This window comes from Somniosus microcephalus, unplaced genomic scaffold, assembly GCF_052327205.1.
Source record: "Somniosus microcephalus isolate GS21.2 unplaced genomic scaffold, FLI_Smic_1.0 unresolved_chr2, whole genome shotgun sequence".
Classification (NCBI taxonomy): Eukaryota; Metazoa; Chordata; class Chondrichthyes; order Squaliformes; family Somniosidae; genus Somniosus; species Somniosus microcephalus.
In genome coordinates, this window is record NW_028225180.1 from 11,150,450 (window position 1) to 11,166,428 (window position 15,979).

At 54.9% G+C, this 15,979-nt stretch overlaps 2 protein-coding genes across 2 annotated transcripts in view; one reads left to right on the forward strand and one right to left on the reverse strand.

The window, feature by feature from the left end:
* The window catches only part of LOC147092098 (AMP deaminase 3-like), a 997,179-nt gene that overhangs the window by 576,247 nt on the left and 404,953 nt on the right, over window positions 1–15,979 (reverse strand). The window lies entirely within an intron of this gene.
* LOC147092107 (ribonuclease inhibitor-like) overlaps window positions 1–15,979 on the forward strand; it is a 48,480-nt gene that overhangs the window by 3,799 nt on the left and 28,702 nt on the right. The window contains exons 2-3 of the mRNA XM_085975842.1: window positions 3,451–3,617; window positions 6,282–6,453. Of these exons, the coding sequence (XP_085831968.1) occupies window positions 3,451–3,617; window positions 6,282–6,453 (339 nt within the window). The remainder of the gene's footprint in view (window positions 1–3,450; window positions 3,618–6,281; window positions 6,454–15,979) is intronic.

Below are 15,979 nucleotides of genomic sequence, written 5' to 3' on the forward strand. Positions count from 1 at the left end.
CCAGAGGGGGGAAGTGTTGCAGGGAAGGGCAGTTGCTGGGCCCAGTGGCGTCCAGGCACGCAGGAAGGGTCGGGCAGCTCGGCGGCCTTCTCCCCAGATGGAGAGTCCACCCTCCAGTCCGGAGACGGTCCTCGCCCAGAAGGTGCGCCTCCTCGATGAAATGTCCGCGGCCTCCGAGCGGCGCCACAACGAGTTCATGGGGGTTGTGGGACAGTTGCCTCAGGCCATTGAGTCCCTGGCTCATAGTGTGGCCGCTTTCGGGGACTCACAGGCCAGGGGTGTCGAGCAACTCGCGGCAGCACAGGCCAGGGGTGTCGACCAACTCGCGGCAGCACAGGACGCGAGTCGCGAGTTCATGAGTGGTGCCGTGCAGACACTGGCTGATCTGATGCGGGCACAGAACAGGGCAGCTCGGGCACTCACTTCTGCCACACTCGCTGTGTCACGGAAGCATCGACAGGGCACCCGCCGCCCTGCTGCAGCACAGCGGTCTGGCCTCCACCAGATTGTTGCGCTTGCTGCAGTGCCAGCACGGCCGAGTGCCAGTGTCTCTGGCGACCAGCGAGCGCTTGGCATCAGCCAGCTTGCCCCCATTGCTGCAGCCGCCACTGCCACTCCCCCAGCCAAGGTGCGATGAGCTGCTGCAGAGACTGATGCTGCCCAGCCACAGCTGCAGCAGTCAGCAGCCGACCCCTCCAGGGCCGGACCTCGTCTAGGCCGACCCCCAAGGGCATCTGCCATTACGCATTGTGGCCCTCAGGAGCCTTCCCTCAGCCTTCCAACACCCACAGGGCCCAGGTTGAGGCGGAGCAACAGGTCGGGCAGGGGCCGGAGAAGCCTGCACAAGGACTCGCCCTCTCGGCACACCAAGTAGAGGGTGTCGGCAACTGTTTTTTATATGGGGGTGTTTGTGTTCTGGAGGGGGGGGGCTTATTTTGGAAAGGCCGAAGATGAAGGCCAATTGGATTGACAAGTTTTGTTATTCCTCCCCAGGTTGTGGGAGTGAGATATGTTTTTCACTGTTTTTTGGGGGTCTTGTCTGTTTTTCTGTTTCATGTGGGAAGGGCCCTGAGTTTGTTAAATAAAGCTTTTTATTTATTCAGCTTGTCCAGGTGTCATGTTTCAAGTGGTTGTTGCGTTAACCGGCTGAGGGCTTGCGGAGCGGCTGCATTCAGGTGCGTTCATTGCCACAGGCCATTCCCTGACAGGGGGCCTAGAAGTGTCGTTCAATAAGCCGCCGGCGGACGGCCCTTGGACCTTGTGGCTCCCTTCTGGGCTGGTACTCCTCCTCCTCCTCCCCCTCCTCCTCATGGTCCTCCTGCTCGTCCTCCTGAGGTGGTGGCCCAACGTGAGGTGGCAGTGCCTGAGTCCTGCGGATAGCCAGGTTGTGCAGCATGCAGCAAACGACAACGAACTGGGAGACTCTATCCGGCGAATACTGTAGAGATCCGCCGGAACGATCCAGGCAGCGGAACCGTTGCTTCAGGACGCCAATCGTTTGCTCTATGATGTTCCTTGTGGCTTGATGGCTTTCGTTGTATGCCTCCTCCGCAGGGGTCCTGGGCGCGCGGAGCGGGGTCATGAGCCATGTGCACAAAGGGTAGCCCTTGTCCCCAATAAGCCATCCCCTTGGTGGAGGCTGTGCCTCGAACATGTCAGCCACAGTAGTCTGGCGCAGGATAAATGCATCGTGGCTGCTTCCTGGAAAGCGGGCATTGACAGCTAGGATGCGCTGCCTGTGGTCACACACCAGCTGTACATTGAGGGAATGGTAGCCCTTCCGGTTGCGGTAATCCTCGGCATTGTCGATAGGTGCCCGCATAGCCACATGCGTGCAGTCAATGGCGCCCTGCACCATGGGGATGTCGGCGATCCTGGCAAATCCGACTGCACGCTGCTCCTGCCTCTCTAGGGTCATGGGGAAGGAGATGAATTGGTGTCTCCTTGCGAAAAGGGCATCGGTGACCTGCCGGATGCAGCGATGCACGGCGAACTGGGAGATGTTCGCTATGTCCCCAGCAGCGGCTTGGAAGGAGCCGCTTGCATAAAAGTTCAGAGCCACCGTGACCTTCACTTCCACCGACAGAGATGTCCTGCACATCAGCTGTGGACGCAGATCTCTGTGAAGCAGCTGGCAGATCTCTGCAACCACCTCCCTTCTGAAGCGCAGCCTCTTAACACAATGCGCGGCAGTCATGGTGAGATAGGACACCTGCTGGCGGTATTCCCTGAGTGGGTAAGGCCTACGTTGCCGACGCCTGATGGCCCCTCTGCGTCTAGGCATGGCTGGCCCTCTCACACAGCGTCTGCGAGCCCTTCGCACATAATGCTGGAACTGAGGGTTGGAACCCCATGCAGCCCCCATAATAAACTTGCAAACAGTGAAATCACAAAGAGTCAAATTTCCAAGCTCTGGCCAGAAGCCAAAAATACCTCTCCTATGTTGTCCCAAATCAGTAAGGTCTGTTCCTTGGTCTCTGTCCAGAAATCCAAAGCACTAAAGTCATTGCTGCAAAATGGCTGGCCTTTATAGTTCAGTGTAAGTGCCCTTTAATTAGCGCTCCCCGAGGCCCACAGGGCCTCTGCTGCGTTCCACTTCACAGTTCTTAACAGCGCCACGCCCACATTGGGCGGGCGCCACTGAATTTCCGGTTTGGGGCGCACAAACAGCGTTGCACGACGAAATGACGTCATAAGCTGCGCGCACAGCTGAGCGGGCGCAAACACTTTGCGCCGGCGCTAAATGTCAACTGAAGTTGGGCGTTGGCGCAGACCGGCCTGCGCCCGGGCGCTAAGTGCCTAGCGCTGGAAATCTACCCCTCTTATGGCGTTAACGGCTGGCGAACGCAACTGAATTTCTAGGCCATTATCTTTATAGTCATTTTTCTGCTGACTCCTGCAATTCTTACTGCCAGATCAGCTAGAAGCATTACAGAATCATGTCTCCTCTCTAGGTGTTCTAAGTTTACCATAAAAAATGGTGTAACAGCAGGTGGTTTTACTTGATGTCATTTTTACGATGGCAGATGTTTCTTACTTTTATGTGCTTCTTTACAAAGTGTAAATTAGAACACCTTGCCCAGGGTGAACCATTGTCTTGTTCCCAAAGGTTCAGCCTGCTGGAGCCTTTAACCTTCTGTATCAATAAGGTTACTGATTCAGTGTCAACAACTATCTTATCTCTATAGCCAGAATACTTTCACAGCATTTTCATAGTTAGGTTTCTAGATTTCCAGACCCAGTTTATCATGTTTTAATAAGGCCAGGATTCTTTCATAGAATGGTGTATTTTTCTGAATAGGTTGATGGCTTATTCTGTCACACAGTCACCCTTTCCCTGTCGCTTGACCGACGCACGGCTTGATATTCGTTTTCCTGGAATAAGTCACAATGCGAGCAGTGTGCGCCGACTCTCAGTTGACCGGCTGGTTTGTGCGTTCGTCGCTCTAGGTTCGCAGGCTGAGGCGAAAGTCTCTGACGACAGTTCCTCGTGCACACATCTGTACAGAGTGAGCAGATACTACTGCCAGCGTCTCCACCGCGCGATGGAAGAGTTTGTGGAGAGAGTCAGCGCTGCAGCATTGGACGAAGCTTTATTTTACGGACAGCAGTGGGAGGTAAGGTCACCAGTGCGAGAAAGACCCAACACCACTGATCCGGCTTGAGACAATTCGCATAACGTGCAATGCAAATGATGAAAGGGTTTCGATAGGGGAGACCTAGAGAGGATGTTTCCACTTTCCATTCCCTGGCCACTGACTCCATCCCTCTCCCTAACATCTGTCTGAGGCTGAACCACACTGTTCGCAAACTCGGCATCATATTTGACCCTGGAATGAGCTGCTGCCCACATATCTGCAGCATAACAAAGACTGCCTACTTCCACCTCTGTAACATCGCCCGTCTCCACCCATGACTCAGCTCGTCCGCTGCTGAAACCCTCATCCATCCAAGCAAATGTAACCCCGCTATTTAAGAAAGGAGGGAGAGAGAAAACGGGGAACTACAGACCTGTTAGCCTCACATCAGTAGTTGGGAAAATGCTGGAATCTATTATAAAGGATGCAATAACCGGGCACTTAGAAACTAATAGTAAGATTGGGCAAAGTCAACATGGATTTATGAAAGGGAAATCCTGTTTAACAAACCAATTGGAGTTCTTTGGGGATGTAACTAGTGGAGTAGACAAAGGGGAACTGGTAGATGTGGTGTATCTGGATTTTCAGAAGGCCTTCGATAAGGTCCCACACAAGAGGTTGGTGAACAAAGTTAGGGCAAATGGAATTGGGGGTAATATACTAGCATGGATTGAGAGTTGGTTAACAGACAGAAAACAAAGAGTAGGGATAAACGGGTCTTTTTCAGGATGGCAGGCTGTGGCTATTGGGGTACCGCAAGGATCTGTGCTTGGGCCCCAGCTATTCACAATCTATATCAATGATTTGGATGAGGGGACTAAATGTAACTTTTCCAAATTTGCTGATGATACAAAGCTAGGTGGCAGTGTCAGTTGTGAAGAGGATGTGAAGAGGCTTCAAGGGGATCTCGACAGGCTCAGTGAGTGGGCGAGAACATGGCAGATGGAATATAATGTGGATAAATGTGAAGTTATCCACTTTGGTAGAAAAAAACAGAAAGGCAGAGTATTTGCTAAATGGTGAAAGATTGGGGAATGCAGATGCTCAAAGGGACCTGGGTGTCCTTGTAGATAGGTCACTGAAAGTGAATGTGCAGGTGCAGCAAGCCATTAGGAAGGCACATGGTATGCTGGCCTTCATTACAAGAGGATTTGAGTACAGGAGTAAAGAAGACTTACTCCAATTATATAGGGCATTGGTGAGACCACACCTGGAGCACTGTGTACAATTTTGGTCTCCTTACCTAAGGAAGGATATACTTGCCATAGAGGGAGTGCAACGAAGGTTCACGAGATTGATTCCTGGGATAGCGGGACTGTCGTATGAGAAGAGATTGAGTAAACTAGGCCTGTATTCTCTTGAATTCAGAAGAATGAGGGGGGATCTCATTGAAGCATACAAAATGATTACAGGGCTTGATAGGGTGGATGCTGGGAGAATGTTTCCCTTGGCTGGGGTGTCTAGAACCAGGGGCCACAGCCTCAGGATAAAGGGTAAGCCATTCAGGACTGAGATGAGAAGAAATGTCTTCACACAGAGGGTGGTGAATCTTTGGAATTCTCTACCCCAGAGGGCTGTGGAGGCTCAGTCATTGGGTATATTCAAAACAGAAGTTGATAGATTTCTGACTAGTGAGGGCATCAAGGGATATGGCGATAGGGCCGGTGAATGGAGTTGAGGCAGAAGATCAGCCATGATCTCATTGAATGGTGGAGCAGGCTCGAGGGGCCGAATGGCTTACTCCTGCTCCTATTCTTATGTTCTTATGTTTTTTTTACCTCTAGACTTGACTATTCCAACGCACTCCTGGCTGGCCTCCCACATTCCACCCTATGTAAACTTGAGATCATCCAAAACTCGGCTGCCCGTGTCCTAACTCGCACCAAGTCCCGTTCACCCATCTCCCCGGAGCTCGCTGAACTACATTGGCTCCCGGTTAAGCAACGCCTCAATTTTAAAATTCTCATCCTTGTTTTCAAATCCCTCCATGGCTTCACCCCTTCCTATCTCTGTAATCTCCTTCAGCCCCACAACCCCCGAGATATCTGCGCTCCTCTGATTCTCTCCTCTTGAGCATCCCTGATTATAATCGCTCAACCTTTGGTGGCCGTGCCTTCTGTTGCCTGGGCCCTAAGCTCTGGAATTCCCTGCCTAAACCTCTCCGCCGCTCGACCTCTCTTTCCTCCTTTAAGACGCTCCTTAAAACCTACCTCTTTGACCAAGCTTTTGGTCACCTGCCCTAAGTTATCCTTATGTGGGTCGGTGTCAAATGTTTTGTCTTAAAAAACTCCTGTGATCCGCCTTGGAACGTTTCACTACGTTAAAGGTGCTATATAAGCATGAATATAAGATTGTCACTAATAAATCCATTCAGGAATTCAGGAGAAACTTCTTTACCCAGAGAGTGGTGAGAATGTGGAACTCGCTGCCACAGGGAGTGGTTGAGATGAATACCATGGATGCATTTAAGGAGAAGCTCGATAAGCACATGAGGGAGAAAGCAATAGAAGGATATGTGGATGGGGTTAGTTGAAGAAGTGGTGGGAGGAGACTGGTGTGGAGCATCAATGCCAGCATGGGCGGGTTGGGCCGGAATGGCCTGTTTCCGTGCTGTAGACACGATGTAATTCTGTATGTTTCTAGGAAGTCAAACAAGCCGCAGAGATCAAAGAGAGGAAGGAACCTTCAAGGCATCTCCTCAAGATGTTGACGGAGAGAGATGAGCCGATCGGTGAAGCTATGGTGGGCTTCTTGGCGAGATTGCACAGCACTAAGCAGGAACTGCAGAAGATACTGAAGGACATCAAGATCAAGGGTACCAAAACAGTCCATACGATTCTGAAGTTATTCCAAAGTATCACCTTCTTTATCCCTTCAAGTAGTTATCTAGTTCCATTTTGAAAGACCTGGGGAGGGGAAAAATTGGCTTGCTTTGTGCCTTCCGTTAGCGCTAAGAGGGCGCAAAGCAACTAGCGCCCGGGCGTGCTGCCGCCCACGCCTCTCGCGAAATTCAGCGGGAGGTTGGCAGCGGCGCTAACCGGTAGCGCCCCGCGGCGCTGCGCTGCCAGCGATGACATCATCGGCGTGCACAGCACCCCGCCCACGATCTTCGGGAGCGCCCCCCTGACTTACCGCTGGATGCTATGTCCAACGGGGTCGGTGGGGGGGGGGGGGGGCTATCTGCGGCCGGGGAGGCGCAATGTAAAGGCGAGGTGCGGGGCGGCCATTTTTGTTGCACGTGACCGCGCTCCCGTCCCCGGCCTCCTGACTGGCCTCCCCCCCCCGTGGAGTGCTGGCTGCGCTCCAAGAGCCCGGCACTTCTTTTGAGGGCCGGGCTCTTTTGCCGGCTCTCCCGATCCCCGGGGCCCCAGCTGGGCGTGGGAGGAAGGGGAGGGGAGGAAAGCCTGCAGCACTGCGGCACGTAGCGCCGCGATATTGACTCACAGCACCCCAAGAGGGAGGCGGGGTACTTCTAGTAGCGGAACAGTAGCGTAGTGGTAATGTCACTGGGCTAATAATCCCGTAGACCTGTAGTAATGATCCAGCGACGTGAGTTCAAGTCCCCCCACTAGCAGCTGGGGAATTTAAATTCAGTTAATTAAATAAATTTGGAATAAAAAGCTAGTATCAGTAATAATGACCAAGAAACTCTCGGATTGTCATAAAAACCCATCTGGTTCACTACTGTCTGTTAGGGAAGGAAACCTGGTCTGGCCAATGTGTGTCTCCCAACACACAGCAATCTGGTTGGACTCTTAACTGCCCTCTGAAATGACCCAACAAGTCACTCAGTTGTAACTAACTGCTACGAAACAAAATAATAAGAATGGAAAAACTCCCCACCTAACAGCACTGCGAGAGCACCATCACCACCTGGACTGCAGTGGTTCAAGAAGGTGGCCCACCGCCACCTTCTCAAAGGGCAACTAGGGGATGGGCAATAAATGCTGCCCTTGCCAGTGACGTCAACATCCCATAAACAAATATAAAACAAAGTAGCGCCTCGCTTCCCTCTTGGGGCACAACCATTCGTTTTCCGGCGCGGGGGGCACGATGCAATGTTTAGCCCCCTGGGCTTAATAAAATGAGGCATGGATTGCAAAAGCCACAAAGTTTGGCTAAACCTAAAACAAAACACCAGTTCAGAGAAGGTTTACTAGACTAATACCTGGAATGGGCGGGTTGTCCTATGAGGAAAGGTTGGACAGGCCAGGCTTGTATCTGTTGGAGTTTAGAAGAGTAAGAGGTGACTTGATTGAAACATAGAAGATCCTGAGGGGTCTGGACAGGGGGGATGTGGAGAGGATGTTTCCTCTTGTGGGAGAATCTAGAACTAGGGGTCACTGTTTAAAAATAAGGGGTCTCCCATTTAGTACAGAGATGAGGAGAAATTTTTTCTCAAAGAGGGTCGTGAGTCTTTGGGACTCTCTTCCTCAGAGGGCGGTGGAAGCAGAGACTGTGAATATTTTTAAGGCAGAGGTAGAGAGATTCTTGATAAGCAAAGGGGGTGAAAGGTTATCGGGGTTAGGCGGGAATGTGGAGTAATCAGATCAGCCATGATCTCATTGAATGGCGGAGCAGGCTCGAGGGGCCGAGTGGCCGACTCCTGCTCCTAACTTGTATGTTCGTATGTTAGGCCCTAGCTGGAGTATTGTGTCCAAGTCTGGGCAAGACATTTTGGGAAGGACGTCAAGGTTTGGAGAGGGTGCAGAGGAGATTGACCAGAATGGTACCAGGGATGAGGGACTTCAGTTACGTGGGTAAACTGGAGAAGCTGGGATTGTTCTCCTTAGAGCAGAGAAGGTTAAGGGGAGATTGACCAGAATGGTACCAGGGGATGAGGGACTTCAGTCACGTGGAGAGACTGGAGAAGCTGGGATTGTTCTCCTTAGAGCAGAGAAGGTTAAGGGGAGATTGACCAGAATGGTACCAGGGATGAGGGACTTCAGTCACGTGGAGAGACTGGAGAAGCTGGGATTGTTCTCCTTAGAGCAGAGAAGGTTAAGGGGAGATTGACCAGAATGTTACCAGGGATGAGGAACTTCAGTTACATGGAGAGATTGGAGAAGCTGGGATTGTTCTCCTTAGAGCAGAGAAGGTTAAGGGGAGATTGACCAGAATGGTACCACGGAATGAGGGACTTCAGTTACATGGAGAGACTGGAGAAGCTGGGATTGTTCTCCTTAGAGCAGAGTAGGTTGAGGGGAGATTGACCAGAATGGTACCAGGGATGAGGGACTTCAGTTACATGGAGAGACTGGAGAAGCTGGGATTGTTCTCCTTAGAGCAGAGAAGGTTAAAGGGAGATTGACCAGAATGGTACCAGGGACGAGGGACTTCAGTTATGTGGAGAGACTGGAGAAGTTGGGATTGTTCTCCTTAGAGCAGAGAAGGTTAAGGGGAGATTGACCAGAATGGTACCAGGGGATGAGGGACTTCAGTTACATGGAGAGACTGGAGAAGCTGGGATTGTTCTCCTTAGAGCAGAGAAGGTTAAGGGGAGATTGACCAGAATGGTACCACGGAATGAGGGACTTCAGTTACATGGAGAGACTGGAGAAGCTGGGATTGTTCTCCTTAGAGCAGAGTAGGTTGAGGGGAGATTGACCAGAATGGTACCAGGGATGAGGGACTTCAGTTACATGGAGAGACTGGAGAAGCTGGGATTGTTCTCCTTAGAGCAGAGAAGGTTAAAGGGAGATTGACCAGAATGGTACCAGGGACGAGGGACTTCAGTTATGTGGAGAGACTGGAGAAGTTGGGATTGTTCTCCTTAGAGCAGAGAAGGTTAAGGGGAGATTGACCAGAATGGTACCAGGGGATGAGGGACTTCAGTTACATGGAGAGACTGGAGAAGCTGGGATTGTTCTTCGCAGAACAGAGAAGACAAAAGGAGCTTTGATAGAGGCATTTAAATATATAAAGGCTTTTGATGGAGTAAATAAAGTGAAACTGTTTCCAATGGCTGAAGGGTCAATAAGCAAAAACCACAGATTGAAGGTGATTGGCCAAAGAATGAATGGCGACATGAGGAAACACTGTTTTGCCCAGCGAGAGGTTGGGATTTGGAATGCACTGCCTGCTCGGGAGGTGGAGGCAGATTTCCTCGTAGCCTTCAAAAGGGAATTGGATCAATACTTGAAGGAGAAACAATTGCAGAGATATGGGGAAAGATTGGGGCAGTGGGACTGACTGGATTGCTCTTCGAAAGAGCCGGCACACACTCGATGGGCCGGGGGGTCAGGACTGAGGGAGCGCTGCACTGTCTGAGGGGCAGTACTGAGGGAGCGCTGCACTGTCTGAGGGGCAGTATTGAGGGAGCGCTGCACTGTAGGAGGGGCAGTACAGAGGGAGCGCTGCACTGTAGGAGGGGCAGTACTGAGGGAGCACTGCACTTTAGGAGGGGCAGTACTGAGGGAGTGCTGCACTGTCGGAGGGGCAGTACTGAGGGAGCGCTGCACTGTCGGTGGGGCAGTACAGAGGGAGCGCTGCACTGTCAGAGGGGCAGTACTGAGGGAGCGCTGCACTGTCGGTGGGGCAGTACAGAGGGAGCGCTGCACTGTCGGAGGGGCAGTACTGAGGGAGCGCTGCACTGTCAGAGGGGCAGTACTGAGGGAGCGCTGCACTGTCGGTGGGGCAGTACTGAGGGAGCGCTGCACTGTCGGAGGGGCAGTACTGAGGGAGCGCTGCACTGTCAGAGGGGCAGTACTGAGGGAGCGCTGCACTGTAGGAGGGGCAGTACTGAGGGAGCACTGCACTTTAGGAGGGGCAGTACTGAGGGAGTGCTGCACTGTCGGAGGGGCAGTACTGAGGGAGCGCTGCACTGTCGGAGGGGCAGTACTGAGGGAGCGCTGCACTGCCGGAGGGGCTGTACTGAGGGATCGCTGCACTGTCGGAGGGTCAGTACTGAGGGAGCGCTGCACTGTAGGAGGGGCAGTACTGAGGGAGCGCTGCACTGTAGGAGGGGCAGTACTGAAGGAGCGCTGCACTGTTGGAGGGGCAGTACTGAGGGAGCGCCGCACTGTCGGAGGGGCAGTACTGAGGGAGCGCCGCACTGTCGGAGGGGCAGTACTGAGGGAGCGCCGCACTGTCGGAGGGTCAGTACTGACGGAGTGCTGCACTGTCGGAGGGTCAGTACCGAGGGATTGCTGCACTGTCGGAGGGTCAGTACCGACGGAGTGCTGCATTGTCGGAGGGGCAGTACAGAGGGAGCGCCGCACTGTCGGAGGGGCGGTACTGAGGGAGCGCCGCACTGTCGGAGGGGCAGTACTGACAGAGCTCTGCACTGTCGGAGGGGCAGTACTGAGGGAGCACTGCACTGTCGGAGGGGCAGTAATGAGGGAGCGCCGCGCTGTCGGAGGGGCAGTACTGAGGGAGCGCTGCACTGTCGGAGGGGCAGTACTGAGGGAGCGCAGCATTGTCGGAGGGGCAGTACTGAGGGAGCACCGCACTGTCAGAGGGGCAGTACTGAGGGAGCGCTGCACTGTCGGAGGGTCAGTACTGAGGGAGCGCTGCACTGTCGGAGGGGCAGTACTGAGGAATTGCTGCACTGTCGGAGGGTCAGTACTGAGGGAGCGCTGCACTGTCGGAGGGGCAGTACTGAGGGATCGCTGCACTGTCGGAGGGTCAGTACTGAGGGAGCGCTGCACTGTCAGGGGCAGTACTGAGGGAGCGCTGCACTGCTGGAAGGACAGTACTGTGGGAGCGCTGCACTGTCGGAGGGGCAGTACTGAGGGAGAGCTGCACTGTCGGAGGGGCAGTAATGAGGGAGCTCTGCACTGTCAGAGGGGCAGTACTTAGGGAGCGCTGCACTGTCGAAGGGACAGTACTGAGGGAGTGCTGCACTGTCAGAGGGGCAGTACTGAGGGAGTCCTGCATTGTCAGATGGGCAGTACTGAGGGAGCGTTACACTGTCGGAGGGACAGTATTGAGGGAGCGCTGCACAGTCAGAGGGGCAGTACTGAGGGAGTCCTGCATTGTCAGATGGGCAGTACTGAGGGAGTGCTGCACTGTCGGAGTGACAGTACTGAGGGAGCACTGAACTGTCGGAGGGGCAGTACTGGGGGAGTGCTGCACTGTCAGAGGGGCAGTTCTGAGGGAGCGCTGCACTGTCGGTGAGACAGTTCTGAGGGAGCCCTGCACTGTCAGAGGGGCAGTACTGAGGGAGCACTGCACTGTCGGAGGGGCAGTAATGAGGGAGTGCTGCATTGTTGGAGGGTTGATACTGAAGGAGCGCTGCACTGTCGGAAAGGCAGTACTGAGGAAGAACTGCACTGTCGGAGGGGCAGCACAGAGGGAGTGCTGCACTGTCGGAGGGGCAGTAATGAGTGAGTGCCGCACTGTCGGAGGGGCAGTACTGAGGGAGCTCTGCACTGTCAGAGGGGCAGTACTGGAGGAGCGCTGCACTGTCAGAGGGGCAGTACTGAGGGAGCGCTGCACTGTCAGAGGGGCAGTACTGAGGGAGCGCTGCACTGTCAGAGGGGCAGTACTGAGGGGGCGCTGCACTGTCGGAGGGGCAGGACTGAGGAAATGCTGCATTGTCGGAGGGGAAGTACTGAGGGAGCGCTGCACTGTCGGTGAGACAGTACTGAGGGAGCCCTGCACTGTCAGAGGGGCAGTACTGGGGGAGCGCTGCACTGTCGGAGGGGCAGTACAGAGGGAGTGCTGCACTGTCGGAGCGGCAGTACTGAGGGAGTGCCGCACTGTCGGAGGGGCAGTACTGAGGGAGCACACACAGTCGGAGGGGCAGTACTGAGGGAGCACTGCACTAATGGAGGGGCAGTACTGAGGGAGCACTGCACTGTCAGAGGGGCAGTAATGAGTGAGCGCCGCACTGTCGGAGGGGCAGTACTGAGGGAGCGCCGCACTGCCGGAGGGGCTGTACTGAGGGAGCACTGCACTGTCGGAGGAGCAGTACTGAGGGAGCGCCGCACTGTCAGAGGGGCAGTACTGAGGGAGCGCTGCACTGTCGGAGGGTCAGTACTGAGGGATTGCTGCACTGTTGAAGGGTCAGTACTGAGGGAGAGCTGCACTTTCGGTGAGGCAGTACTGAGTGATCGCTGCACTGTCGGAGGGTCAGAACTGACGGAGTGCTGCATTGTCGGAGGGGCAGTACTGAGGGAGCGCCGCACTGTCGGAGAGGCAGTACTGAGGGAGCTCTGCACTGTCGGAGGGGCAGTAATGAGGGAGTGCTGCACTGTCCGAGGGGCAGTACTGAGGGAGTGCTGCACTGTCAGAGGGGCAGTACTGGGGGAGCACTGCACTGCCAGAGGGGCAGTACTGAGGGAGCACTGCACTTTCGGAGGGGCTGGACTGAGGGAATGCTACACTGTCGGAGGGGCAGGACTGAGGAAACGCTGCATTGTCGGAGGGGCAGTAATGAGGGAGTGCTGCACTGTTGGAAGGGTGATACTGAGGGAGCGCTGCACTGTCGGAAGAGCAGTACTGAGGAAGCGCTGCACTGTCGGAGGGTCAGTACAGTGGGAGTGCTGCACTGTCGGAGGGGCAGTACTGAGGGAGTGCCGCACTGTCGGAGGGGCAGTACTGAGGGAGCACACACTGTCGGAGGGGCAGTATTGAGGGAGCACTGCACTATCGGAGGGGCAGTACTGAGGGAGCACTGCACTGACGGAGGGGCAGAAATGAGTGAGCGCCGCACTGTCGGATGGGCAGTACTGAGGGAGCGCCGCACTGTCGGAGGGGCAGTACTGATGGAGCGCTGCACTGTCGGAGGAGCAGTACTGAGGGTGAGCCGCACTGTCGGAGGGTCTGTACTGAGGGAGCGCTGCACTGTCGGAGGGGCAGTACTGAGGGAGCGCTGCACTGTCGGAGGGTCTGTACTGAGGGAGCGCTGCACTGTCGGAGGGGCAGTACTGAGGGATTGCTGCACTGTTGAAGGGTCAGTACTGAGGGAGCGCTGCACTGTCGGTGAGGCAGTACTGAGTGATCGCTGCACTGTCGGAGGGTCAGTACTGATGGAGTGCTGCATTGTCGGAGGGGCAGTACTGAGGGAGCTCTGCACTGTCGGAGGGGCAGAAATGAGGGAGCGCCGCACTGCCGGAGCGGCAGTACTGAGTGAGCGCCACACTGTCGGAGGGGCAGTACTGAGGGAGCGCCGGACTGTCAGAGGGGCAGTACCGAGGGAGCGCCGCACTGTCAGAGGGGCCGTACTGAGGGAGCGTTGCACTGTCGGAGAGTCAGTACCGAGGGAGTGCTGCACTGTCGGAGGGGCAGTACTGAGGGATTGCTGCACTGTCGGAGGGTCAGTACTGAGGGAGCGCTGCAGTGTCGGAGGGGCAGTACTGAGGGATCGCTGCACTGTCGGAGGGTCAGTACTGAGAGAGCGCTGCACTGTCGGAGGGGCAGTACTGAGGGAGCGCTGCACTGTCGGAGGGTCAGTACTGATGGAGCGCTGCACTGTCGGAGGGGCAGTACTGAGTGATCGCTGCACTGTCGGAGGGTCAGTACTGCGGGAGCGCTGCACTGTCGGGGGCAGTACTGAGGGAGCGCTGCACTGCTGGAAGGACAGTACTGATGGAGCGCTGCACTGTCGGAGGGGCAGTACTGATGGTGAGCCGCACTGTCAGAGGGGCAGTACCGAGGGAGTGCCGCACTGTCAGAAGGGCAGTACTGAGGGAGCGCTGCACTGTCGGAGGGGCAGTACTGAGGGTGAGCCGCACTGTCAGAGGGGCAGTACCGAGGGAGTGCCGCACTGTCAGAGGGGCAGTACTGAGGGAGCGCTGCACTGTCGGAGGGTCAGTACTGAGGGAGCGCTGCACTGTCGGTGAGGCAGTACTGAGGGATCGCTGCACTGTCGGAGGGTCAGTACTGAGGGAGCGCTGCACTGTCGGAGGGGCAGTACTGAGGGAGCGCTGCAGTGTCGGAGGGGCAGTACTGAGGGAGTGCCGCACTGTCGGAGGGGCAGTACTGAGGGAGCGCCGCACTGTCAGAGGGGCAGTACTGAGGGAGCGCTGCACTGTCGGATGGGCAGTACTGAGGGAGTGCTGCACTGTCGGAGGGGCAGTACTGAGGGAGCGCTGCACTGTCGGAGGGACAGTACTGAGGGAGTGCTGCACTGTCAGATGGGCAGTACTGAGGGAGCGCTGCACTGTCGGAGGGGCAGTACTGAGGGAGTGCCGCACTGTCAGAGGGGCAGTAGTGATGGAGCGCCGCACTGTCAGAGGGGCAGTAGTGAGGGAGCGCCGCACTGTCAGAGGGGTAGTACTGAGGGTGCGCCGCACTATCGGAAATGCCATCTTTCGGATGAGATGCTAAAGCGAGGCCCTATCTTCCCTCTCAGGATGTAAAGGATCCCACGGCCACTATTTGAAGAAGAGCAGGGGGCAGCTCTTCCCTGTATCCTTGGCCCAATATTTATCCCTCAACCAACATCACTATAGAACTCATTCTCCGGTCCATTATCACATTGCTGTTTGTGGGAGCTGGTGGGATTCCCCCACCTGAGGAAATCGTTCCTCTCTATCTACCCAATCAAATCCTTTAATCATCGTAAAATCAACACTCAGTCTGCGCTTCTCCAATGTTCTGAGTCTCAGCTCGTTGAGCCACTCTTGATAACTAAGCTTTGTATTTCATTGAAGTTAAAAACAATATCCGGCATCTTAAAACCGACGGGAGAGCTACCAACACCAACAAATTGCATTTATATAGTGCCTTTAACACAGTAAAATGTCCCAAGGCGATTCACAGGAGCGAATAACAATCAAAAGTTGAAAGCCAGCCACCTAAGTAGAGATTAGACCAATTGACCAAAAGCTTTGACAAAGAGGTAGGTTTTAAGGAGTGTCTTAAAGGAGGAGAGAGGGAGACAGAGGCGGAGAGGTATAAGGAGGGTAATTCCAGAGCTTATGGGGCCTAGGCCGCTGAAGACACGGCTGTCAATGGTGGAGTGTTGGAAATCGGGGGGATGCGCAAGAGGCCAGAAATGGAGGGGCGCAGAGATCTCAGAGGGTTGTAGGGCTGGAGGAGTTTACAGAGATAGGGAGGTTTGTAGGGGCTGGAGGAGGTTACAGAGATAGGGAGGATTGTAGGGGCTGGAGGAGGTTACAGAGATGGGGCGTGTTGTAGGGCTGGAGGAGGTTACAGAGATAGGGAGGGTTGTAGGGACTGGAGGAGGTTACAGAGATAGGGAGGGTAGTGGGGGCTGGAGGAGGTTACAGAGATAGGGAGGGTTGTAGGGGCTGGAAGAGGTTACAGAGATGGGGAGGGTTGTAAGGCTGGAGGAGGTTACAGAGATAGGGAGGGTTGTAGGGGCTGGAGGAGGTTACAAAGATAGGGTGGGTAGTGGGGGCTGGAGGAGGTTACAGAGATGGGGAGGGTTG